Raw genomic sequence first — 27,471 nt, 5'->3', positions numbered from 1 at the left:
AGGTTGGTGAGCAAAGGAGTGGAAATGGGGGTAGAGACTCAGGATCGAGTGATGAAGGTACGGAATCATAGTGGTACTTCGCCAGGCAACACAGATTTTCTCGAGTGGGTGTTATCTCTGTACGCCAGACTGTGCCATCTCTGATAAGTATACAAATTTACCCCCAATTCTGAAAGTCATGTAGATTCTTCACATGCATCTTATTTGACTTAGCCCCCCTAACACTTGTCCACAAGGACTAAGGAAGCTTTTATAGCTGACAAGAAGTGAGAAGGTCCAGCAGGGTGAGAGAACAAGCATTGATTATTAATCTGTCCTCCCATCTCTCAACCTTCAGTTCAGTACCTTTTCCAAAATCCTCCAGAAAAATATGTGTTCACACTTCCTATCTCTCTGATTCACTAGTCTTCTTAAATGATTTTCTGAAATATCCCACTCTCTCTCAGTGTTTGTGTGTGTGTGTGTGTGTAACCTATATGGGGGCGGGGGATAGGATGAGGGAGTAGTAACCAGTGTAGAAAGGATTCTTTCTCCCCGAAAGTGCTTTTCTCAGTATGGTCCCCCAAGAAAGAGAAACCCACTAAGCCCTGGCGTCTCCTGGGAGCTGGTGTGCACAATACTGAGTCAGTCAGAGCTGAAGCCAGCACAGCCTCTTCTCAAGAGCAACACTCACCTGGGTTGAGACCCTGTGGTGGTGGCTGTGTGAGGTGAGTGAAGGATTTCAGGGCGTGCAGTGAGGGATATTTGAATCCCAGATTAATGTTGCCTTTTATCTGAGCTCAGGACCCACCAGCTAGGCCCGAGGACATAACCCTACTTTCTGGGGTGTGCAGTCTGTTATAGCTGTCCCTTGTCTCTTGGTTTCTTCATCTCTAATATTGAAATGACAGCCTTGACCTACATTCTGAGGTGGGGAGGAGAAACACGGTTAGGAGTCATTGCCGAGTCCTTTGCAAATGTCAAGCACCATCTAAGAGCATCGGTGCAACACAGAAAATGCTTCCTGTCAAGCTGTCATTTCTTTTTCTTCTTTCCTGATATCTCAGTGGCATTTCAGCCACATGCCACAAACCCTCCAATCAGTTTCTGTGGTTTCCACTGCCCCATAATCTTAATTTCGTTTCGTATTCAAATGTATTCCCAACCCACTCTTCCTTGCTTCTGGGACTGGCAGGCTCAGCTAAAATCTTGTGGCACCTTCTCTCTACCTTCCCACCTAACAAGGCAGCAAAAGCATGCTCCCTCTCCCAGCTCTCTGGCATGAGTTTGTGGCATGCATTGCTTTTCTCTCATCATAAATCATTCTTGAAGAGTTTCTGGAGCATTTCTCTGATCAGATAAACTGCATTATCAAGGGCAGGCCTGTAGTCTTACACGTCTTTACCATGCTTGACAAGTGGCCACCAGTTCCCCAGCAGCTTTGCACACTGGACCTGTCTTTCTTTCACTGCACCTGCCTGTCACCAGCCCTTCTCTCCGTCTGCCTCTCAGACAGTCACAGTAGCTTCCTCTGTCGCCTTTTCCATCTGCCCTTCTATGTTAGACCCTGCAGCCTTGTTGCCTATTAATGACTTCTTGTCCCTGAGTCTCTCTGTCTGGTTCACTGTCTGCCTCTTTGTCAGCTGCTTAGGCATCTCTACTGTTGCCCAAGTCAACAACTCCCTCCAAAGAATTTCAACAGGACAAAGAATATGCAACCCAACCCTCTTTCACTCTGAGCATACCTTGGGCCTAGACGATGGCAAGACTGCATCTCAGCAGCAGGTGTTTGTGTGATGCCTTCTCATTAAAGGAAAGCACCAGAGTTTCGGCTGTCGAACTGAAGGTATGAAATTACAGCTTTGCCTGTTCTGATGCATTCAACTTTCTGGAGATGGTCTCGTCTGAGATCCTCTGTAGACTTTGACAGAAGGTAATTAGGACTGACGAAAATAAGAAGTGTGCCTGGGGATGTCTCCTGGGTTTTCTGTGACAGCTACCATAATAAATTTTATATACTCCCTACTGTTACCAACTCCGAGCTAAGCACTTTAGATAGATGATACCCTTTGCTTCAGCATTAACACGGCAAGGTAGGTGTTTTCTCAACTAGCTCATGCTCCCATTTCTGTTTCTGAATCTACAAGTGATATTAGCTTGGGTTAGTTATTTTTATCAGTGCCAAGATAGAGGTTTAGAGGGGCTCAGTAACGTGCCTAGAACTAGAACAACACTGTTGTTTTGGGAGGAAAGATATTTCCTGGTGAGTTTCCTAGACTTCAGTGTTATTCATACTCACCCAGTCCCTTTTCTCCCCCAGGCTCACCCTTATGTATCGTTCTCACCTCCTCGCTCTCACATATAACCATACTGCAAATCATATACACAGCTGAATACCCATATTCATGTATTCATATTTTCATTATGAGACACATACACCTTATACCCCACTCAAATGCTCTGACCCACTCACGCCTTTGTACCCTTTCTTAACGTTTTTGCACACTTTTATATTCACTTGCAGTATAGAGGATATAATCACTCATACCCACTAATACACCTATGTAATCAAACCCTCTGTGGCCAGGCATACCCTAACTTCCCCTTTGCCCAACTCAAACTTCTCTTCCCAGTCACAGACATATACAACACATCAGTTTCACAAAGTGTGATATGTTTGCACTGATATTATCACTTATCACAGCCACACACAGCTCAGTGACACCCAGGTGCACACACGTCCTCATCTAATTCATGTGTACAGATGATAGCAATATGGACGATAGCTCGTCCGCTCCCTCTTGTGTATTTTTGAACTATTGCACTCTCTTCCCTGCACTATTGTGCTGGTAGTTATGCTTTTGTTCACATGCACAGCCCTGAAGCCATCCTCCACCCCTCATCATATTCGTATAGAATCCTATTAGACACGGAGGCAGGCATTTTGACACACATCATCACACTTACCCTCTCTTTTCACACTGACATCTAGTCATCCAGCTCAATACTATACCTTCAGACACACACATGACCTGAAATACAATTATACACAAATTAATTTTATAAACACAGCCATTTCACTTGACGTCAACATTTTTTCCCTTTATGAAGTCACTAATGTACAAATATACTCCCACAGACACACATTGGCATACACATATTCTAATTCATTACTCATACAAAATTCATAAATACAGTCACACTTAATGAACAGTCATGTGCATTCACATACTGACACCAATGTATTTTCAGATCTTCACTTTTGCTTTCGGAACCATACACTCCAAATTAGACATTGCCATTCATTCTTACGGACACATAAAACCCCTCCCTTACATTCTTACATGTATACCATCTTGCATGCCAATCCCAATTCAGAACACCGCACATTTTAGCACAAACACTGTTATACTTACCACACACACTGGCATTTGTATACATTTCCATTCTACTAATCTCATCTGGATAGACCCCACTCACATTATTACATACCTTTATATCAGTGTACACGTAGTGACATGCACTGAGTTTCTAGTCACTAATATGCATCTTATTGGTACGCACCACAATGGGGTAAATTATTTCTATTGCAGTAATTAATTCACATAGATGCATGTCTATACTCACACAAGTGGCTGCTAACACCATGCATGACAGGCTTTACTGGTGTTTACACTCATTCAGGTATTCATCCTTCCACATTGTCACATTGACTTAACACTTACTCATATTGATCCATATGCCTGAGAAGTCACAGAATTTCTGTAAACTACACCATACCTTCAGCTTCTTGCATGGGTACATTGCCAATATATATTTTCATATTAGGACTAACCTGTATTCCCTCTCCAAGATGAGCACCTTGACTTACATCTATCTACATTGATTCACATATGCTGGTAGTGATCCACACTTATGTGTAACTGCATATATATTTTCTGAAAGTCTTATATGTGTTTGCAAACTGCCATTTTTGTAGTTGCACGCTTTCTTAATGATGCATACTCTAAGTGAACACTAACCAATCCCATGTGACAGTGGTGAGGGATTAACGTATCTCATTTCTCTCCTTGGGGGAGGGTAAGAGAGCAATCTATTTCCTTAAGACTGTGCCACAAATAATAACGCATCTATGGTTTTATGTTTCTGACATAAAATTGCCTGTTGGTTATCCACATGGAAAGGGCAGGTCTGCTCCATTTAGGCATCCCATATCTACCTCCCACACATTGATGCTTTGTTAACCCAGAACATGACATTCAACAAAGGAAAAGAAGGTAATTTTCTCTTTTGAAGCCCATACCCACACTCAGAACTGGGTTTTATTCTTTCCCTGATCACCCTCTTTTGATTAACTCGCACTTAAAATGTATGTTAAAAATACATCTTACTAAGCTCAACCTCTGCTTCATTAAAAAAAGAAGAAAAAGGAAAGGTTAATGAACTAGCTGGATGATAAAATACATTTCTACTGTGAGTGTGCACACACGTATGCAGACCGCACTGAAATTTCAACAGTTGTTACTAACGAGTCTCCAGAGGAGATTTCTCTGTAGGCGTAGGCAAAGAGAAACTGATGGAAGTTCCTTGCACTCCAGACAGACTACAGAATTTCTTCCAAGAGAGTCAAAAGCAACACAATCCCAGGAGTGAGCGAGTGAAAGATGAACTTGAACCTAGAGATTTATAAACACAAGTGCACCCCCGCAGTAACCTTTTTGGCACATGGCTTTCTCCACTGTAGTCTTTCTGAAGTGAAAGTAAGAGTAAAATAATGTTTACACCACCACTTGTCATGGTGGAGAACACAAGTGAGTGTGCAAAATAATGTCTTCTTCATGCCATAAAGAAGAGCTTTCATTCAGGATCATCATTCAATTCTGATTCCATCATTAGGTTGAAAATGTCTTTGATAGCAGTAACTCCATCATACTTTTCATTTACAAATTCCTACTGGTAGGAGGCTAAACCTAGAAGAACCACTTCTGTGACCAAATTAAGGAACTAAAAGAAGAAGCTAGGCATCTGTCAGTAAGATCTAGGCTCTCCATCTTCCTCATCTTAGAATTCTGATAGTGTGTCAGATCAGAGTATCATCTGGCTCTTTGTGTTTTCAGGCCCAGAGAGAGATTCAAATGGGTGAAGGACACATACTGTGCCTTTGAGTGATTTCTTTTCTTTTGTGTGAGAAAATATTAAGTCCATGAAGCAGTCATTAAAAAGACAGAGGTCTTGAAACTTGGCTTCAGAGATATCTTTATTGTATCTTCGAGTGCTATTCAGGTTGCAAAGGACTGAAAGGCCAAGAAATGGTTGGGAACTGTAGAAAGGATTCAAAGAAGCCACTTGCCAAAATCAACTTTCTCATAGACATCTTGCTCAATACTGGGCTGTGCCATTTTTCCAGAAGATTGTGTAACAGAGCCCTGTGTCACTGGGCCTAAAGTAGAGAGAGAGCTACAAAACTTAATGAGAACATTGTACTTGATGAAGATTAAGCCAATACCTCCTTTCGGAGACAGCTTTTAAGAAACAGTCTGGCAATTTTATATTTATTTGATTGTTTATTGTTGGTACCTGAAATTGACCATAGGCAATTTATACAATATATGGGATGAGCAGAAGGTCTAAGAAGGGAAACAGCTCCAGCCTGGACTCACATCAATCTCATGAGAATTCCTAAGGGAGAAGTTTGCCACTCCAGAATTTACATGATAGTTTAGACCTCAAAATCTTTGTAGACTGTTTCTCTATTATAATGAAGGCACCACCTTAGGAGTCAGTAAGACAAACATTGGAATCCGTGTTCAGCCACTTTCTAGCTGTGTAACCTAATTTGAGTACTAACTCTGTTCCTAAGACTCAATGTCCTTATCTGTAAAATGGATTTCTTATGAAGATGAAATAAGATACTTTAAGGAAATAGTTCAATGTTTGCCCAATAGTAAACATATGGATGACAGATGCTATTATTACCTCTGCACTGCCTTTGAAAGGCACTATCAAAGGGAGAGAGCTCCCAGACAGCAGAAAAATGGTGTGGAGCCAAAGCCTTTGCAGCCAGACTGATTATCTCAGAGCTTAATTGACATATTTTGAATATTTTACTTGAGCTTAGCCAAAAGCTGTCAGTGTTATGCCTACTCAAGGAGACAATCGAACAAATATGACTACCCTATAGTTTCCTCAATCCCTGTGTGTAGTAATATGAGCAGCGGGGCTGCATCCCCAGCACCCCAGCCGCCTGGCTAGCTTATGCCCCGAAATAATTACACGGACACTGTATTCTTTTAAACACTGCTTGGCCCATTAGCTTTAGCCCTTACTGGCTAATTCTGATATCCCGATCAACCCATCTCTGTGTAGCATCGGTCTTACCGGGAAAGATTCAGCATGTCTGACCTGGCGGCTTGCTTCATGGCGTGCGTCTGCCCCGGAGAGAGGAGCATGGCCTCTCTGAGCTCACTTCCTCTTTTTCCCAGCATTCTGTTCTGTTTACTCCTCCCACCTATGTTTTAACCTATGAGGCCAAGCAGTTTCTTTATTATTTAACCAATGACCTTCCTCCATCACCTGTGCCACTAGGGCATGTTTATCATGCACTTCATCAGTGGCTCCAATTCATGTACATATGATACAGTGATATAAATGCTTCTTAGAAATCTGTCAATCCCTCAATAATAGTACCTTAATTTAATGTTTACGGAAAGTGATGAGGGAAGATAGAAGAACCCCTTAATGCTGGTAGGGTTGATAGTTAGCACACTTCTGCTCCTGACTCAACATTAATGTCTCTTTTGTGGGCAGAGGACTTTCTCTTTCCTAAGATTTGGTCTCAAATACCACAGTGGAAGTACAGTTTACTTACTTTGAAACTGTAAGGACATTCATGACCAAGCAAAGAGAATGATTAGCTGAGAAAAACCAAACCATTTGAAACTTTTTGTGGCTAGTGAGGTCTAAATAAGAACATTCGGACTTGAGACAGACCTCGGTGGTAGGGTGCTTGCTTGGTATTCATGGATCCCAGGGTTGATCATCCAGTGCATTCAGAAGAACACAAAATAAAAACCAGAACACAGGCTTCAGAATCACATGGACAGAAGGTTGTAAAGTTGTAAACGTTGTAACTTTTAGCAGACTACCTAGGATATTATAAGCTCTCAGAAAATAGTAGTAATTGTATTTATAGTGTGTGAATTACGCAACAGAAATGGCAAACTGTTTATTAGCAGGATAGCTTTGATTATTTTGAAGCACCATTCACATATAGAATACTGAATCCTTACATGCTTCTGATTCAGTAGCCCCCCCCCCCCTTTCCACATAAAGAAGTAGCTGCGGAGGATCCAGTAATGTGCAGATCACTACCAGCAGTGTGGGCTGAGCAGGCTTCAGGCCAGAATGGATATTTACATTTTCACATGGAAAAGTATTATGGAGCTATAGTTACCAAATGGGAGCTACTTGAACAGAAACTATTCCTTCGTATGGAACAAAAAAAAATATCTAAATGTGAGCCATGGTTCATCTGTTAGCTGAAACCTACTGTGCACCTGAGAAAATGTCCAGGACAGTGCAAGACTGCTATCACTGCGGCTTCATTATAGTATTCCTCAGAACGGGACAGAGTAGTAATAGCTGCATTGGAAATATCTACCACCAAGAAGAATGCTTCCTGAGGTATAATATGTGGTTTCTTTCATGTTGCTCCAGTTGCAACAAACTGTACAATGATAGAATTCTCAAAATATTTCTAAGTGGACATGTGGGAGCACTAGGGCATTTGCTTCTAATATGAAAATAACAAGAGAACGCATTAGATAAACACTGTAGAAATGCCAGGGGATAGAAAGGAACATTTCTAACATATCTGTAACTTTGCATCATGATCAATACATTCCACTTGAAGTATTCTCATTTTCATTTCTATGGCCTCATACAACTCACATCTCTGACTTTTCTCTGTGATCCCTGGCTCCTCTTCCAGGTTTTCAACATTGGTGCTCCTCAGAGGGCTTCTTTTTTCTCTTACTCTATGCACATTCTCGGCAGTTACACATTTCCTCATATTGACGGCCTCCAAGATAAAATCTTGAGTCCATATGTATAGCTATTCTTGGAATAATTCTCAAACTAAACCAATGTGTCACAACTATGCTTCCATTGTTATTGTTTTAATGTTATCTCTACTGAGAAGATACATAGCTAAAGATATCTTTTCTCTATCATGAATTGCAGTTGCTTCAACTTGTTCTTATACTTGTGATTTCAAGGGCAAGATGCCTACACATTTATTTGTCTTGCTTCTCCATAGACATTTCTAGATTCACTTTTACTGAGATTTCCAACGGGTCACTGTTTCTGTCCTATCGCTATGCATTTGAGATCTATTTTCTAGTGTTTTTCTAGAATTTTTGTCTTTCTCAGAAGAGCCAATGTACAAATTTATATGCATTTTCATTAAAATTCATCAAAAATAATGTTCCACTGGCCAAAAACTTTGAGAACAATTTGTTATTCTTAAGAGCACAGTTATTACTGATAGACCAGTGATTGCCATGCAGAGGAACGCCAGTGTAACCACATGTGTGAACCTCATGCCAAATTCAGTATTTTATTTCCCACTGTCTAAGCCGGTTAATTATCCTCATTTCACAAACCTAAAAACTGAAACACAGTTCTAATTGAAATCTTCAACACAATCTCATGGCTATAAAACAAGGAGGTCTCCTATGTCCTTCTGTACTTTCTGGGGATTGATATATTGAGATTCCAATTGGACGATAAGATGTATATATATCCCACCAAGCAGGCCTAGCTAGCATCACTACTATCGCTGGTCATTTTCCAAAATACGTGCCCATCTCTCCTGGAATCTCTTGTCTCCTCCCTTCCTTTTTCTGTATTACCTGTGTTTCTTATTCCTTGATATAACATCATAATATCATATTTCAAAAGTTTTTTTCAATTTTACTACCTGGAATTAAAAAAACTTCCTGTCTTCAATTAGCTATTTGTCACATTGACACCTGTGTATTAGTCCTAAAATGCAAGCAAATCGTGCTAGTCCACTACTTGAAACATCTTTCTGTAGGCAGGAAGGGACCAAACCAAATAGAAAGGAATATGAGATTTTTTTTATTAATTTTTTTTTATTAAAAATTTCTGCCTCCTCCCCGCCTCCCTTTTCCCTCCCCCTCCCTCTCCAGTCCAAAGAGCAGTCAGGGTTCCCTGCCCTGTGGGCAGTCCAAGCTCCTCCCCACTCCATCCAGGTCTAGGAAGGTGAGCATTCAAACAGGCTAGGCTCCCACAAAGCCAGTACATGCAGTAGGATCAAAACCCAGTGCCATTGTCCTTGGCTTCTCAGCAGCATTCATTGTCCACCATATTCAGAGAGTCTGGTTTTATCCCATGCTTATTCAGTCCCAGTCCAGCTGGACTTGGTGAGCTCCCAATAGATCAGCCCCACCGTCTCAGTGGGTGGGTGCCCCCCTCGGGGTCTTGACTTCCTTGCTCATATTCTCCCTCCTTCTGTTCCTCATTTGGACCTTGGGAGCTCAGTCCATTGCTCCAATGTGGATCTCTGTCTCTATCTCCAATATCAGTCTGAACACACTGAACCTGATAGAAGAGAAAGTGGGAAGTACTCTACAACATATGGGCACAGGAGACCACTTCCTACATATAACTCCAGCAGCACAGACATTAAGGGCAACATTGAATAAATGGGACCTGCTGAAACTGAGAAGCATCTGTAAAGCAAAGGACACTGTCACTAAGACAAAAAGGCAACCCACAGACTGGGAGAAGATCTTTCTTAATTTCTCTCCACATTATGTTTCCCCGTCTTCCTCTGATCTCTTCTGGACATGAACACACACTCTTCTTTGTGCCTGAAATATGTCTTTCCTGTGGTCTGGTTGCTTGCTCTCCCTCATTTAATTCAAAGATATTTCCTCTGTAAAGTGCCTTCTTCAGCCTCCCCCGCTCTCCTACAATGCCAACCTGTTTGCATTTTTGAACTAAGCTGCCATGACTGTCCTTTTAAGTCTCTTCAAGGGGAAATGCTCTTGCTTGCTCACCTAGGCAGTTTTAGCTAACCATTCTCTCCTTCCCGAGCGTCCTCAGTGGGCACAGCACAGCCATGGAAATGCTGAATGAAGGAATAAATTTGTGAATAATTAATGATTTTTAAGCATTATAGAATAGTCCAGATGTAGAGCTACAATCAGTCTGTTTTCCCTTCTTAGGGATATTTTTCAGGCTTATAAAAGGATCTAATAAGTAAAAAGCTACCTCCCAATGAAAGCCACACAAGACGGCATAACTTAGATTTTAAAAGTAACACAAAAGAATAGTTTATTTTTCCAAGCATTATGACACTAATAACACTTTCCCCAGATGCCTGCCCTGCTCATATATATGTATTCAGTACTAAATTGTTTGTGTCAGACCTTATTGGTCTCTTCCTTTGTACCTGATCTGGAACCAGAGTCCTACCTCACACTTCAAAACACTACTTTCTATGCAGTTTTGACATTTCTTCTTCCTCATGCAGCACCAACATCCTTCAGCCCAGTGAAAACAATAACCCAAGGCAGAGAAAAAAATAAGCTAATGTACTGAGAGTAGTCATTTGTTAGAATTTATCTTACAACAACATGCTGATTCCTACTGTTCAAATGCTGGTGAACTCTTACACATTGGTCATCCTCTTGGTCCTTTGGGAATATTAACCCTGCTTTCTCTTTAGTTCTTCCTTATGAAGCATCTTATGCCTACCTGCATTGTATCACATTGTGTTCCTACTATCTACCTTTCTTGCGGACAAGGACAGGTCTTGATGCATCTCTGTATTCTCCCTATACCCAATGCCATACCACAGATGGGGGAAGGTTGGTGGCATGGATGGGGATGTAAGTGCAGACTGTGTCTTTTAAAAACAATAACTAATATTTGTATGCTATTATTTTCTTGGTAGTTATCTTGTTGTCTATACATTTGGTATGTGTTTAAGAATCATATGCAGCCACTGCCACTCAGGGCCACATACTTATTTGTTTATGCTTATCACCTAGCGTGATACCTGGAACACAGTACTTATAAAGACTTGTTAAATGAATGAGCGTGTACACAGGTGGATTACATAGGGGTCCTTAATAGTAACGTCATGATACTTAGCTCCTCAAAGGGTAGTAAGTTTTTTGTCCCAAGTTTTCCTGAAATGAAAGTCAACCTCAAAGTAACAAAAATAAAGCACTAACTGCTGTGTTTTCCTGTTAAGGGCAATGATTTAAAATTTTTTAGCAGCCTCTTCTTCGTATGTGTGGGAACAGTGGGGAAACAGAGCCGACTACATGCTGTGGTAAGAATTTGCTCTATCAGGAACCAATCACAAGCCATGTCTACTGAAAGTGCACAGTGGCCTCTGTACTCAAATAATAGAGAGACAGAGAGCAAGGAGACCAAGGGCCTTGTTTGATCTGACAGTTTGCCATTGAAGAGCCTATGTTAGCTGAAGGAAGGCTGTAGAGAGCCCATTATAATCAATTGTGAAGTTACATTCATATTATGCCCTTTGTTTCTAAACAATTAGTTTGTGTGGTTGATGATGCTTTCTGAAACCTCTGGCCGGTTGTGTTTGTTTATTTATTTATTTTATTTGAGATAGGGTCTCATGTAGTATTGGCTAATCTTGAACTCTTGTTATTCCTGTTTCTCCAGTGCTGGGATTACAGGAAGTGCACCACGTGGCCCTTTTTTTTCAAAGTAAAACACTTGTCATTGGTGGTGGTAGTGTGGGGGAGGGCAGCAAAGATGATGGATTTCTAAGCAGGACTGTGGACAAGTAGAGGTTCATATCTGACTATTTCTGAAGTGTGATAAATGAAAAGTAAGCCTCGTCCCCTCCCATTCTTCTTTCCGCGTTTTAGAGAAACAATGGTTTAAAAATATTTTCATTTTAGATTTATTTTATTCATATCTGTGTTTTGTCTGCTGGATCCCCTGGAACTGGAGTTATGGATGGTTGTGAACCATTGTATGAATACTGGACACTGAACTCCAGTACTCTACAAGAACAGCAAGCATGTTTAACTACTGAACCATCTCTCCAGCTGAAAACTTCGTAAATAGATACTATTTCATATCTCCTAGTACCTCTCAAATAAGATTCTGAAACACATGCTTAGCCTTTTTAAATTGTGGCTATTTAGACTTTGATTAAAAGGCAAAAGCTAGGGGGAAGAGTTGTTATATTTTCTGCTAGCTCAAACTCTTTAAACCCTAGATCTGATTGAAAATCACTTTTGACTAAAATATAAACTGTGCCAAGTTGATCCAAGTTCTTGGTTTAGAAACAATAGCAGATCTCAACTGTCCTCACGTAGTTCCATTCAGACATGCACTGACATCTGGCTTCTCCAGGGCCATTCTGCGTGCAGGGAAACTAGGAACATGACGAGGAGCTAAGGTAATGAGCTGTGAGTCATAGGTTGACAAGCAGCATCCAAGCGTTTCAATGCTATGCAAAAAGCCCTGGGAAATTCAGCAATTGAAATTCTGAGCTTAAATTTAAGAAAATGTGTTGATGTTTCACTGTGGCGGATAATTATAATTCATGCATAGTAAGAGGGAGCAGCTAGCACGCTGGAGACCCAAGACATTGACTCACCACACCCTGCTCCCTAGGGCTATTAGTCTGCATCTAATTTGTTCCATCTGAATGTTTCCAAGGATATTAAATTTTCTATTTGAGAACCCGGAAATGTTTTATTACTGGATTCTACTTTCCTTTTATTTTCCCCACCCATTCCTTTGAGGTATCTTTTAGTGTAATTACTTCTGTTCTCTCATCCTTGAAACTATCTCTGCTTCTGTACTTTATGCTTCTTACTTTAGCTTAGGTATATTGATATTGGCAATGAAGAGTCAAAGCCTGTAATGATGCATTGGTTTGTAAATATAAATAAGCACCAGACAATCATTAGCACTTTCTTGGCAATGACTCATGCAGCATATATAATAAATAATAGTGTATGGTGCTGCATATATTTAGAGGCTTATGAAGTTATTTGAAAAAGAACTATTTGTCCCTTGTAATATATGCAGACTATGAGGTTCAGATGCTGGAGGTATACCTACTGATTTCCATTTTTACAGCATGACACTGAAATATGTAACTATAATCTGCTGATTCCTTGGTCTCTGTGCCAGGTTCCTCTGGAAAACAATGGAAGTCTCTCATAAGAACGTTAGCAGGGGACAGGACTACTGTACAGCTGACCTCATTTGCGTGTGCGAATGAAAGAGAACATGAATGTTTTCTATGTGAGTGTACTTGTATGTATGTCATCAGTGAGCTATCTCTTGCATAATCTCAGATTGAAACTAGACGGCTGTAAAAAGAGCTAGAGCCTCCCTTGCCTGTCTGGTTGCTTTTGCAAATCTCCTGCCTAACAAGTAGCTCAGCTCCTCCTGATCAAATGATCTTATAAATGGCTTCCCTCCATTATCCACGGTAATGGTATCTCCCTGGCAAGGCTCTCTGAAACAGCACACCCCTGTCTCTGATAGCAGAGTTCTCTTGGTGAGTGCTCCCAGAAGAGGCAAACTCCAAAACAAGGCCATCTAAGAACCGGTACAATCAGTCAACAAAACCTTTTGGAGTTCTATCAATAAAATCGAATAGCCCTGGGCCTTTGGATGGGAGAAGCAAATAAAACCAGTAAGTACCAGCCTGAAGTGAGTTGCTATGGAAAGATTATACTCGCTCTCTTGCTATTTTGAGAGGCTAAAAGTATGTATGTGAGAAGTGTGTGCTTCGTTCTGTTTACTTGGATATATATCATGTTGCTATCATACTGTTGTAGTGCGCTGTTGAAAGAGAATTAGCAAGAGTTTAGGAGTTTAAAGTATCCTAGATTTTGTGTTTCAACTTACTTTATCACTTAACCTATACTTTTGATGGTGGGGAAGAAGGAGACAACTTATAAATCATCTACTATGTTTTCTCACATTGTCAGTCATGAATTTTTGAACTAGGTAAGTTCATTTGCTAATAATACATAAAAAATAGGGTAGGTTTGATACTGGCCTAGGCTAATTACCAAGATGTGGTTTGTTCTATTCTTGAACACTTACATAACCATCTTGAAAGTGTGTGTTTAGGGTCCAGTGGAGTATAAAAAAAAGCCAGCAAATGTAATTCTTGAATCCTCCTTCCCACCACCAAAGTACAATTCAGTGTATACATCCTTCCAATAAAGGCAGAAATCTCATCTTTATATATAAAATAAGGCTCCATATTGATATAATTATATAAGGAGACATATGATGACTTTAAATTTATCCTTATTCAATACTTTGAAATCTAAAGGCTGTCATTAAAATTTTAATCCTTGATCTACAGCACTAATTCTTTTTATACAGAACCTCCCCCACCAAAGAACTTCCAGATGACACACTCATGTTTTAATAGAATTCTGCTGCAAGTCTATTATCCCTCTGCAATCCTAAAATCCGTATTCTTTCATATGTCCTTGTGTTAAATGATTATTATAACTCTGTCATCACAGCTTCTTGAACATTATTCTCTTCTATTTTCAGTATCTGTATCAATATACCAGAAACATTAGAGTTTACCCTGGATATTTTCTCTAGGCTCCATCCTAGTCTTATTGTGTATGCTTTACTTTCATATGCAAAAAATATTAAACAATGTTGGTGTGATCACCAATGTCTGATAATAGGTTTATGTTGCTACTGATTTGGGGGTTTTCATTTGAATATGGCTATGCAATTGCAAGGCTGGGCTTTTGGTTGAGAGGCAGACAATACATTTGTTTTGTTGAGGAAAAATATGCAAGTAAATAATTACATCAGTTTTGAAAGTACACAGACATTTATTCTCATGATATCTGCTTAAAATATTTATTTTATTTGCTCATGACTTAATAAATGGTCTTACAAGTTGTAAGACCAGAATGTCTGGCTTTTCCTCCTTCACATACTTGGTATACAGTACCTGTAATAAATGGGCACAATTGGCATCTTTGGCTGCATCCAATTCAACATATATGTCACCGTATCCATTTTGGTCAAGTTTTCTAGTATCTGGTTGATTACGATTCTTTTCCTTTGACTTTTAGATCTACACAACTTGATGGCTTTCTTTTCTAACCTCCTGGGAGTTTAATCTGATACTGATATCGCGCGAATGAGTGTTGGAAAAATGAGAGAATAATGAGAGCAGTTGACCATTTCTAATCCTGCACCACAGCGCCTATGTCCCTTTAAAAATGCTTTGCTGCAAGGTTCTTTGGCAAGAGGCAAGCCAGTAAGGGCTGTGTGTATTCATTTATTCCCCCCATGGATACAAGCCTTCACATTTGTGTATGAGACTGAGAGGGGAGAGGAAAAGACCTGAAAAACAAATGCAGTGTTTTCTACTGGCTTTAAAATAGGCTGTGAATGATCTTTGGTCATAGTGAAATAAAATACTTTTTACAACAATTGCATTCCAATTGCAATTACAGAGCATATGCCAACACTAACTCCCCAAGGATTGGCTCAAAAATACATATCATCCACAAAACAATTTGAACTCTTTGTAAAAAAAAATGTAGTTGCTATGTAATCAGGTTATGAACAGATGTAAACTGTGGCTGTTTGGACACTAGTGTTTGCTATTTTTCCATGATTCTAAAGGCCAGTATCTGAAAGTGAAACAAATGGCCTGTGGCTAGATCTAAAGTGCCACTCACTTGAAAGTTTCTGTTGTGCAAGTGAAAAACAACATTTAAACTTAAGACTAAGCATTTTGTTTGATTGCACTCCTAGAGAATAATAGTTCTTTTGTATAATACTTGAAATGAAGCCTACAGCCATCCCAAACAAAATAGTCTCTTTTAAGATCTTGGAAATAATGACATCATAGGCAAATTGAAGCAGTGATCCATTAATAGTGTCCTTTGTAGAAAGCTGTCTCAGAAGAGGACCCGACTTAGTAAATTGGTATTCTTTACAAGCATAACATAATAGGATTCTCTCTTTCTACGTTTATGGAAGAGTACAAGATACCTCCCACTTGGGGAAAAATACATTGACAACAAGGCTTCCTTGTGAATGCCTTCCCTTTCTCCACTCTTTCAAAAGCATGGGGACGAGGCAGAAATCCTTAATAAATAAATAAATTAAAAAAAAAAGCATGCTTTGAAGCACTTGCTTTGAAGTTGGGTTAACCATGTCAAGAAGATAACTTTTGTTTGTACTTTATAAAACTTGATGAAGAGCTGACGTAGTAGCATGATAGTTCAAACAAAACAAAATATGTAAAGTCTACACAAATGAAGAGTATCTATCTCATGCTTTATGTTCTCAGTGTGGAAGTGGATACCCTTTCTTCAGTCTCATGTCCATCTCTGTAAAGGGTTATTTCAGCCCCTCTGATGATGCTCTAATGAGGCCAGTGAAACTAAATACAGTCTAAAACCATGCCTGTTTGTTGAGAAGTAGAAAGTAGCTCGGTTCTCTGCAGAGCTCGTGGAATACCAGGAGCTTGTTGGTGTTTTAGAATTTGAGTTGTTGGATTTTAGTACAGCATAGAAGAGTTTTCTATCCCAAGTAGTCCTTAATCCTTAACCTAAAACATACTTGGCCAGATAGCATCGGGGTCATCAGGCAACCTGAAAAGAAGCAGTAGGTAAGCATGCTTCCTTGTTTACATGCTGTAATTAGGAATGTGCAAATAGGTGTGGAAACCACACCTAGTTCTCAAGAACAAAGGAGCACAGTATTTTAAATTACGTAGTTGCCCTAGAACCCTTGTTGTCCTAGACTCTTGCCTTGTTATGCAAGATCAGATCTGTTCTAAAGAGAGCACACTTGTCTTTCTGACTTCTGTCATATCAAGTCAAGTGATGTGTCATCAGAAAATATGTATCATCCGGAAAATGGGAGCTCTTTATCTCTGTGGGACACAACTTTCCAGAAATCTCCCTTGGCACTGCTATTTAAATACTCAGGCCCTGTTCAGTAGCTTACACACTTAGTTTTTAAAATCAAGATAGATGTTGCATATCTGATATTTTTGTAATAACTTCACACTTAGACGTTAGTATTGAGTCCAGAACAGTTTCATACCAAATTCTTCCCAGTGGCTAAAGGAAAACTGTGAGCTGGGCTAGTGAAATATAATACCACTGGTCAAGTCAATCATTTCTGGAGAAGAGTAAATTGAAAAGGACCAAAGGTCTAAATGCAAAAAAGAACGTAGTTCATTAGGCCTGTTTCACATGGGTGTTCCAATAATGACTAGCACCAGTAGCAAGTGTGTATATATTTTACCTTGACATCATAGTTACTTTTTCATTGTATCTCATGTTTCAGTTTTACTTACGCAAGACACATGGAGCTCATCAGGTCATTGGTAGTGACAACAAGACATTTATTACCAGGTGCTTTCACCATAATGATTACCGAAAAGATACAGAATTAGTCTTAATTCATTCAGATAATGCAAGGCATGGCAAGGCAAAAGGAAACGGAGCTGTGCAAATGAAGATAAGGCCTATCATTGGGAACTGGCAGCCAATCAAGCAGAAAAAAGTCATTGCTTAATACCCACTCCTGTTTTGTTAATCGACCATTTCACACATTTATACAATAAATATTAGTTATTTTTCCCTCATCACTTTCTTCTTTTTCATTCTTCTCCAACTTGGGATGAAACTCTTCTAGTCTCCCTAATTTCATGTTTTCTATTGTGTGTGTACCTCACTGATTTTAACTAAAGTCTCTTTCTGGACTGTGAGCGGGTCATTATTTACTAGAGCAAGCACAACTTCTATGTGGCTTTACCACTAATGAAATTGCTAGCCCCTCCCCCAACAATTGCTATTGTTCTCAGGGAGGGAACAAAGTTTCATGGACTGTATATATTGATTGAATTTAGAGCATAGGGAAATTATTTTCAAATTTTATTGCCATATATTACTATATAAAATACTTTTATTTTGGGATTTGATACATATACATACTGTACTTTGACCATATTTACCCCTCTCTTACTTTCCTTCATCCCTCTTTCTGGTTCTCTTCCTTGTCCTAAGTCTCTCTTCTACTTTAGTATAATTTATTTTATCTGTATTTTGCATGTGAGAGAAAACATAATATCTATCTTTTGTAGTCTGGTTAATTTCATTTATTTTGTTACTTTTCAGTTGCGTTCATTGTTCTACAAACAGAATTTCATAAAATAGAAAAAACTTTAAATACTCCTCATATAATTCAGAGCTCTTTATTAAAAACAATAAAAATGTTGTAATCACTAAAACTAAAAGGAATTATGGAAAGACATTTGTTTGTTTGTTTGTTTGTTTTGTTTTGTTTTAATTTTTGAGGCAGGGTTTTTCTCTGTTACAGCTTTGGAATGCACAATGTAGACCAGGCTGGCCTCAAATTCAGATATTCCCTTGCCTCTGCCTCCCGAATGCCGGAATTGAAGTGTGTACCCCCTCTGCCTGGTGGCAGACCATTTCTTATTTCAGTATTTAATGAGGATATTATTTGTTGTTTCTGCAACTATGTTCATTTACAGTAATTGTCCTTTTCATAGAGTCACGTGGTAAGTTGTATTTGGAGAATTAGTATATTCTTAAATTAGTAATAAGTGATACTATATAAATTTATATATAGCCACATTTGATTTTTCTGATATTCAAACCATGAAGTCATTCTGAAGGACCTGGTTTGTGCCTGTGAGGGTCAATTCCTATAAGGGGAGGACCAGAATTAGAATAAAAAGACATGAGCATAAACATTTTCCTGAAGATGTCATACTTTTTCCACCTCATCCTCTGAGGTGGATGAAACATGAATGTGCTTGGATTTTGACATATGTGCCTAAATAAGTGAAACTCATATTAAATAATAAATCCCTAAAACCTAGACTAGATTTTACAACTAAAGTACTTTTCGGGGACATGAAATAAGACAGAGAGTAAAATTATGACATCTCACCATACTTCCATATGAGAGCTCTGCCTTTAGTCATAATGACATTCTGCCTACCTTTTAAAGCTGCTTCCTTGTGAAAAGATGGGCATCATCTGCTAAGACAGTATACCTCAACTTTCCTGAAACTGTCATGTATATAGAAAGCTTTCTCAATTTTTAAATAATAAAAAGAGTAGAAATCATTTTGCAAATCAGGTACATAGGCATAAGAAGCAGACACCAAGGCATGGTAGTGTTAAAACAGCTAATAAATCATGGTTCTGGGCCATTGACAATCCACATCTTAGCCTGTATCAATTTAAAAGTCTAAAAAGTTTATGCCACTTGACCATAATGATCATGAGTATAAGATTTTTAGAGAAAAAGTAAATTGTTCATTCAGAGATCGTGTACGAACAACAGAAAGTAGAGTTTCTCTCTGGTAAAATCAAGGAAACTTACACATTTGCGTGCGTACATTGAAAGTCATTCATGACCACAGTTACCTCAACTTAGATAAATTGTCTTGTTAGCCTTTGGAGAGGCATATTTCTTCTCCCCAGAAGAGAAGCCTCTTAAAATGTACAGGAAATCTGAGTGAATGAATGAGAGCAATACTACTTCTGGGATGCTAGACTCCCCATGTGTACCCCACTTGCATTAGACTTGACCCCCCTTACTTCCTGTTTGCCACTGCTTTCCTTTAGGAGCTGTGAAATCAGCTGCACCTGAAAATGTCTGATAGCTTGGAGAACGAAGAAAAACCCCCAGCTCCCCCACTGAGGATGAACAGCAACAACCGTGATTCTTCAGCACTCAACCACAGCACCAAACCTCTCCCCATGGCCCCAGAAGAGAAGAATAAGAAAGCCAGGCTTCGCTCTATCTTCCCAGGAGGAGGGGATAAAAGTAAAGTATCCGTGGCCGGGCATTCAAAAGGGGCCAGTTTATTCTTTCTTTGTAGCTTTTTTTCTTGGGTAGTCGCTTCTGAGCGTTGGTTGTTTAGGGCCTGATTAACCTTTCCATCTCTATCTTCAGAGGTTGCCTTTTGTCAGAGGACCACGTTTGATTGACTTCCTATGGGATACCAGAAAATATACATGCTGTGTTTGTCTTTCACATAAACTGGATTTATAGACTTAACTGAAGGGAAACTATAACAAGAGCACTGTATTGAGTGTAAAAACAGCAACTTGCTTTCTGAAAATTTAGGGTAGAATTTAAAACAATTCCTCCCTAATGCTAAGTTGCCCCACTTTTGATATTTGAGTGTATAGGTAGATTTGCTTCTGTATATCTTTACAATAACTGAAGATTTTGAGTTAAGTGTACAGAAATAATTACAAGTCACCACAATGTTATCTGTCTGAATCACAGGAAGGATGCAAAAGTCTTTTATTTCCTTCTACCAGTTGTCACCTATGCAGTTAGTTCCAAGTGCATGAAAGTCACAATATAGTATCATTTACCCATGTGACATTCATGATACAGCTTGTTGCTTAAATAGTATATGCTACTACTTTGTGACACTTGGTTCTCTGAAAGCTTTGTAAGTAGCATATAAGGTTGTATTAACTGCCATAAAACTGAAACCTAACCTTGGTAGATATAACTATTGATCAGGATGTGAGTAAAGTAATCATAGGATCACTGAAATTGGCCAAAAGGAGAAGAAAGGTAATGTCTTTGAAAACAAAATGTCATTATTGATCTGCGTCTTCAAGGTAAAAGTGGTAATTTGGGGTGCTATACAGTGTTAAATGAACTTACAATTTGTATAAGAGCTGAAATGCTTGTTAGTGACAGTATTGCCTCTTGTGTGTTTATGAGATGCTTTCCCCTGTGACCTAAGGACTGAAGAGAAGTAAACAAATAATGAAATACATTCTACACAAGGGTTCTGTGACCTTATAAAGGGAAATTCTAAAAGCCTGTTTGCCGGTACTTAAGTGGATCTTGAAAACCCTCTTCAGCGAGTAAAGGGCGGTGTGAGAATTGAAGATATGTCATTATGTAGCGAGCAATTCATTTGTAATAGTGATGCCAAAGAAAGCATCCCTGTACTACATCTGCTTCATTTGCCCAGTGCTTGAATAAGGGATGACTCCACACTAATCTTTGGTGCTTGAAAGTACATGCTTTTAATGTCTTTGAAAAGTCCTATTTGTCCTTTTGAAAAGCAGGAGTTCAGCAATATCAGAGAGGTTGACATTTCTGCTTTGTGTCAATATTTCAAATGACCTCATAGTGAAACCACTGCTATTCTCCAGAAAAGTATACCCAAATCTTCTCAGGGGAAAAACAATCTGAGCCAAATTTCTCTTGAACTGGCATCCAAACAGAAGGGCCTGGATGACTTCATCTCTTATTCAGGAATGGCTTGAACAGGGCTTTCTTAGAGAAATACAAGACTACTTGAAAGAAAACTTTTAGTTCAAAAGTCCTGTTGGTCCATAGCATCCATTTGGTACTTCACATGCATTTGTCAATACGTACATGTTCCAGGGTAAACACGTTCTTTAATACCAACCACACTTTGACTTTCAGTTTGTATATCAATGTATGGTCAAGCCATTCAGTAAGATGTGCTAATTATATGTCATTTAACAATTCAAAATCTCACAAAAGTTCTGAAGGTACTAGTGTTCTGAAGATACACCATTACTAATGCTGTATCCTTAATGAAAAAGGCATTAGCTAGTTCGCCAAAAGCATGGTATAGTGCAACCCGGAAGATTTGACAAGAGGTAGGGATGGAACATCTTTCAGGACCTCCTCCTAAAGGCAGTGAAATTTTGCATCACTAAGAACCTGTGAATGATGAACCTTTTTGTAACTAAATTTGAATATGAACTTGTTTGCTTTAATATGTGATAGGATATTTTATAGGATACCCCTCAGGGAGGTTTTTGTATGCCAGAGGCGATTATCACAAGGGACAATAAAGATAATTAAGAGGTTTTGAGAGTGGAAGACAAAGTTGTAAGGAAGGGGAACCATTTAGTTTTAGAACAAGAATAAGATGTTCCAAGGAAAACTGATGAACATCGGTATCTTTTCATATCAACAATTACCTGTTCAAAACTTGAATGATTTTGAAGAATCCTATATTATGAAGAATCACCAGAAGCTATCTTAAGGCAAACTTTTAAGTCATCAGTTACCATTTCTAGTATTGCTAGACATCTAACAAGCTACTTTCAGAGAAAGCTTGGATGATTTAAGTGCTATAAGAGTGTTTTTTAAAGACTATAATGAGAAGAAGTTACTGTCAAAAAGTCCTAAATCATTCAAGGTAGTGGTACTTAAACACTCTCATTGAGTAGCTGGTAAGTTTCGTTCAAAGTTTGAATGACTTCGTTGGACTCAATAGAGAAGTGGATGGGTTTCTTCCCAAAAGATATGACAGAAGTCATCTTCACAAAGAAATATAGTCATTAAATAATGCTACTTGTATCCGTGATATTGTTATAGCTTCAGGATGGGATTTCAATGACTCTGAGAACATTTGCATCCGTGATTTGAACTAGCAATTCACCGCTGTGAACTGCTTTCCTGTCACTCTCAATTTTACTGGAGTCGTATGTATGTTCTTATCACCCCTGAAAAATCTTCTCAGGGATCTAAACAAAATTATGTAGAGCTTTCCATTGTTATATTTTAAGCCACGGAAACTCTCATTAATCCTTTTATTTAGTGTATCATTGTTATTATTATTGCATGCAAAATATTTATGAGATATTTGAAAAGCTGTGACCTTATTTCTAATGTCCATATTTTTCTCTTCTATTTCCAAAATTTCCTCAATTAAACTGAAAACTCAGGTTTGCCTAAGACCCTGCCCCTCATGGGTGAACAGAGAATATTGTTTCTCTGTCCCTGTTTCTTGGTGACTGTTTGCGTAACATCACAGTCAATTTTGAATTAATACAAAAAGCACTGAACATGTGTTCTGGAGGCCTGGATTTATTGAGGGCTCTGGCAGTAATGACTGTGGCTTTGGTCCAGTCCTGCAGCTCCTTTGAGCCTGAAGTTTTATCATCTGTTAAATGAGGATGATAGGGTTTGCCATGCCTTTCCAAATCTTTGTGAGAACTTAAGGTAACTGTAATTACATGAGTGTTACAAGTGTAAATTAACTTCTGCTAGGTAATTTTGAGCTATTATTATATTTATGACATTTAACAACTTATACAACCAAGAAACTAGGTTGTTGAATTTATACCTTTTCAACGTAGCTTTTGCCATGACTAGCATCTGTATGTCAATTATAGAATACTTCAAAAGTAAAGAAAGTGTGTGGCTTATATGTAACAGTTATAATGAGGCTTTTTGATATGTGTGTATCTTGGTATGTATCAGTTGTGTTCCAGGCTCTATTTTATGTTCTTAACTTCATTTCCCCCTTTTTACATCCTTATCCATTTTGTATGTGTTTTTGTGTGTATATATATATTCATATATATATATATATATATTCATGTATATATATATGAATATATATATATTCACGTTGCATTTTATGTATTCTTGTGTGTCAGCTGGCATCCATTTTGGAGTAAGGTGGTGAAGAAGTACATGGATGAGTAAATAAATTCATTAATAAATACATAACTATAAATAAACCAGTAAGGAGAAATCAATGAGGCAAATAAAAGAACCAAGGATTCTGAAAATGACTTAGCTCCCCCGAATCTAATCAATTAAAAAGTTAAAGCAGGTGAGAGTGCACTTGGAGTTTGCCTTTCTGTGTGACATCTGTTTTTCATCTATTCGTGTGTTTTGTGTCTTGTACTGCTCTTGAGCTTAGGTGCGTTTTGGGGAGTGTGTAGTCCTGTGTGAAGGATTGTGTTCTTAGGGAACACAGTTCATATATATTTTGTTTGTTGGGAAATCTGGAGAGATTTGTGATTTGGTGATCTGGTCAATGATATGATATGATGGTCCCTTTCCTGGGAGATGGAGGAAGAAATAGTTGGACAGAAATAAAATTGTGACATATAAAAGATGATTTCTCATTTGCTTACTGCTTACTGGGTGCAGGTCTGTGATTCAGGCATCATTAAAACATATATGAATATCAGGAAAAATTACTTTTTCTTTGTTATAGCCCTCTTTTGTAGTCATAACAGTATAAGCTTAAAGCATTTAAATATACAGTCTAGGACCACATAGCAAAGAATGAAAGCCAGAAACAAACTTCTTATACTACATTAGCATTCCTAGCGATGGAACAAAGAGACTGTGTAGTGATCTATGTTGCTCTCATCAGAAGCCAGGGGTGGCATTCATTGTTATTAAGAAGTTTCAATGTGCTTTAAAAGGTATATGAATATCAGGAAAATTATTTTTTAATTGTCATGCAGAAAATGATAGATACATGATATTCCTGACAACAGAGATGTGCTAATATTTTCTTGTGTGTTGTGTGGGTTAAGTTATAATTTGGTATGTATATTTCACAGGCTCACAAATGGATTGTTTTAGAAAAGTGAGGCTTTAACTTGATATATTCATTTTTGTGAAGAAGATATTGCACAACATAGTTTTTGTAATTGTATTGAAAAATACATTGTTATGCTAATCCTTGGAATAGTCTATCTTCTCTATACCCTACAGAGCAGGGAGCATTGTGCAAAAAGAAAATGCTCAGCTATCTTTAATGGTCTTGTTAATCAAATGTTTTGGTTAATACACATTACTAATATCCATAAAATATACAATAAAATATACTTAGTGTGGTAAATCTAAAGGCCCTTAGTACTCTTGCAGGAGTATGAGGTGTTTATTATTTCACCAATAATATGTAGGAGTGTCAACTAATGGAGAGGTATATGCTCTGCTATCAGAAAGTCAGGTGGCAGAGACCGATACTCCCAGAATAGTGTTTGCGTTCCTCTTAGTTCTCTAAAAATAGCCATCTAGCTCCATGGGGAGTCCTCTTCACGGATCGTTGGCCTGCCTTTTGGGAAGTCTGAAGGGTCCAGTTTCTTTCTTGTCCTCTGGGGTTAGTACTGTGTTCCATGAAAAGAGCCTCACATCTGTTCCTCCACTCCTAGACAGCCTGTTGAAAGGGAAAGAAGGTGGGACAAGGATGCACTTTCCCTAGCTACTAAAGCCCATGTTCCCACGTCAAGGCTAATAAAGGAAAAGCTCACAAAAATATGGTTTCCCACTAAAACCAATAGACAGTCACATTGAAGACAGGTATGAAATACAGTATTGGAAGATGTATACAATGTAGTAAAGAGAGGAAGTAATATCTGAGAGAAAAAGGATAAGAGGAAGAACAGGGGATGGGTAGGAAGTGGGGAAAGATGGAAAAGTGTTGTATCAAACATTCAAATGAAGAATGTATAGAAGGATACAAATGTTGCTAATAGTCAAGTGTTAGGAAAGTTCTTTCTTTCTTAAAGCAAATGAGGCCTTTTTTTTTACCCATCTCAGACTTGTACCTTACATAATTGTCCACTTGGACAAGAGTGTCCCCCTAATACATTGCCTCATCTTTGCCTTATGTTTTTCAAATACTACTCATTGAAACTGGAGCATCGTTTGAAGTGAATATAACAAGCATATATTTTTTGGGAAGAGATGAAAGGCAGCTTCTTAATTATTTTCTATAAAAATCAATACTGTTGAGGATTTTGGAAGATGAAACCAGAGAAAGTTATAAATGTCTTCAAATGTCAAAGGACTGACTACATGCCTCACATGTGACTGTCATTTCTTTGTCCTCCACTGATCATCTCTGTGAAGCATCGAGCTTATGAATTAAGCTTGTAGCTACTCTTGCAGAATCAGGTACCACTTTGTGGTTTTATCTGTACATCCTGTCTTTATAGCCATTGAACACCAGGCAAAGGGAAACTGAAGGAATGTTTTCCCCAAAAATGCATAAAGAAGATTCAAATAGGTTAATTAGATCCTCTGAATTACTTTAGAAAGCTTTCCTAGAACAGAATGGACCTTGCCCACTGTACATTTCCAGCTACATACATGTTTAAAGTCATGTTCCTCAATCCTCGTATGATGGAGGGTGAGGCTTTCCTAGAAATGACTTTATACAGAAAACCATTTCAGAAGCATTACGTGACTGCCACACAGTTGACGCACTGCTTAAAGCTTGACAGACCTAGCAACAAAATACTTAGTTCAATGATTACTTGCTCGAACGAATGAAAATAATTAAACCTGTTTTGAAAATATGTTTTACCCAGTGGAATGTACAAAAGTGATTTTTTAAAAGGAAAGACAAGGACAAACCTAGGTGAATTAGCAATGGTGACCTTGAATATTTTTTTCCTTACAAGCTTTTCTTCCTTTGGTCCACCTTACTAGCAGGAAGCAACTAGATTTTATTTGTTTGTTTGCTTGTTTTAAAGTATCATTTTTCTATAATTACTGTGTTCTTTTCAAAACTTTCAAACTGTTTCCTATTACAATAGTAGTGTTTGATGCTCATAGAATTAAAATGTTGGATAACTATATCTAAATAGAACAGAAGGAACGTCCACTGTTTCTTCTCTTGCACTCATTCCTAAGCTAATCCATCTCTTCACTAGATGAGAACCTTGTTTTTCTACTCAGAATCAGTGTGAAGTTTGCCCAAGTTTCTAGGTTTAAGCAAGATATAGTTATGTGGAAACTTAAATTTGTATTGTTTTTGCAGCCCTTCACTGTCACTTTCTTCAAATATTTGGAACTGAAATGAAAGTGTTTTATGCCTGATTTCCCATTGCTCTTACCACGTAGTATTTCAAATATTTTCAATGGTAAAATAACACATTTCCAGGCTCCCAAATGAGAAAACTAAACAATTATGTGACCTGCCGTGTAAGGAAAGATTTACATGTCATAAATTCAGGAGGTAAGAAATTCCTGTGGGTCCCCTCCAAAGAGGATATTTGTATATAGAGCAGGTGTCTTACGAAATAGAGGCTCGGCAGAAATCAGTCCCTCTGGGACTTTTGCTTTCATAAAGATCTCCTGCTTCTTCGACACCACTTGTAGGGCTATTATTGCCCCAGGAAAAACTATTCTGAGATCCGTATACTTAATCAAGTCTAAAAAGGGCTTCAGAGGCTTTCCACTTGAGAAAGATGGCACAGAGCACACTGTGCTCCGTGCCTGTGACTGAGAGGATGGAAAAAAATGATGGTAAAAATAAAATAAGAAAGCCATAATTCCGTAGTTAATTCACTGCCCTGGCAGTTAATTAGACACTAAAGTATCTGAAACCTAACAAACCACTAAGGCAGCATTTTATAAATAATCCGTGAATTACAAAAGCATCTCCCACCTAGATAAAGAATGAGCCACTCACTAAGGGTTCCCTGGTAGGAAAAGTGAATGCTATCACCCACAGAATACTAATAGCACTTTAATAACAGTTTTTATATCTTTCTATCGTGGTTTTCCCGGAACGAAAAAGAAGGAATAATTTGCTATAAAATAGGCTTCTTAGTATGATGGGTCTCTGACCTAGCCACA

The 27,471-nt window shown here is 38.5% G+C and overlaps 1 protein-coding gene across 5 annotated transcripts in view; it reads left to right on the top strand.

The window, feature by feature from the left end:
* Pak3 (p21 (RAC1) activated kinase 3) overlaps positions 1-27,471 on the top strand; it is a 222,359-nt gene that overhangs the window by 109,368 nt on the left and 85,520 nt on the right. For all 5 annotated transcript variants that reach the window (XM_041645739.1, XM_041645738.1, XM_041645741.1 and 2 more), the window contains one exon: positions 19,686-19,887. In XM_041645739.1, the coding sequence (XP_041501673.1) occupies positions 19,713-19,887 (175 nt within the window). In that variant the 5' untranslated portion in view covers positions 19,686-19,712. The remainder of the gene's footprint in view (positions 1-19,685; positions 19,888-27,471) is intronic.

The sequence above is a fragment of the Microtus oregoni genome, unplaced genomic scaffold (genome assembly GCF_018167655.1).
Source record: "Microtus oregoni isolate MIOR12 unplaced genomic scaffold, Mior012 000116F_ref0000321, whole genome shotgun sequence".
In the NCBI taxonomy this organism is placed as follows: Eukaryota; Metazoa; Chordata; class Mammalia; order Rodentia; family Cricetidae; genus Microtus; species Microtus oregoni.
The sequence above is the reverse complement of the archived record's forward strand: the minus strand, read 5'-3'. Positions and strand labels throughout refer to the sequence as shown.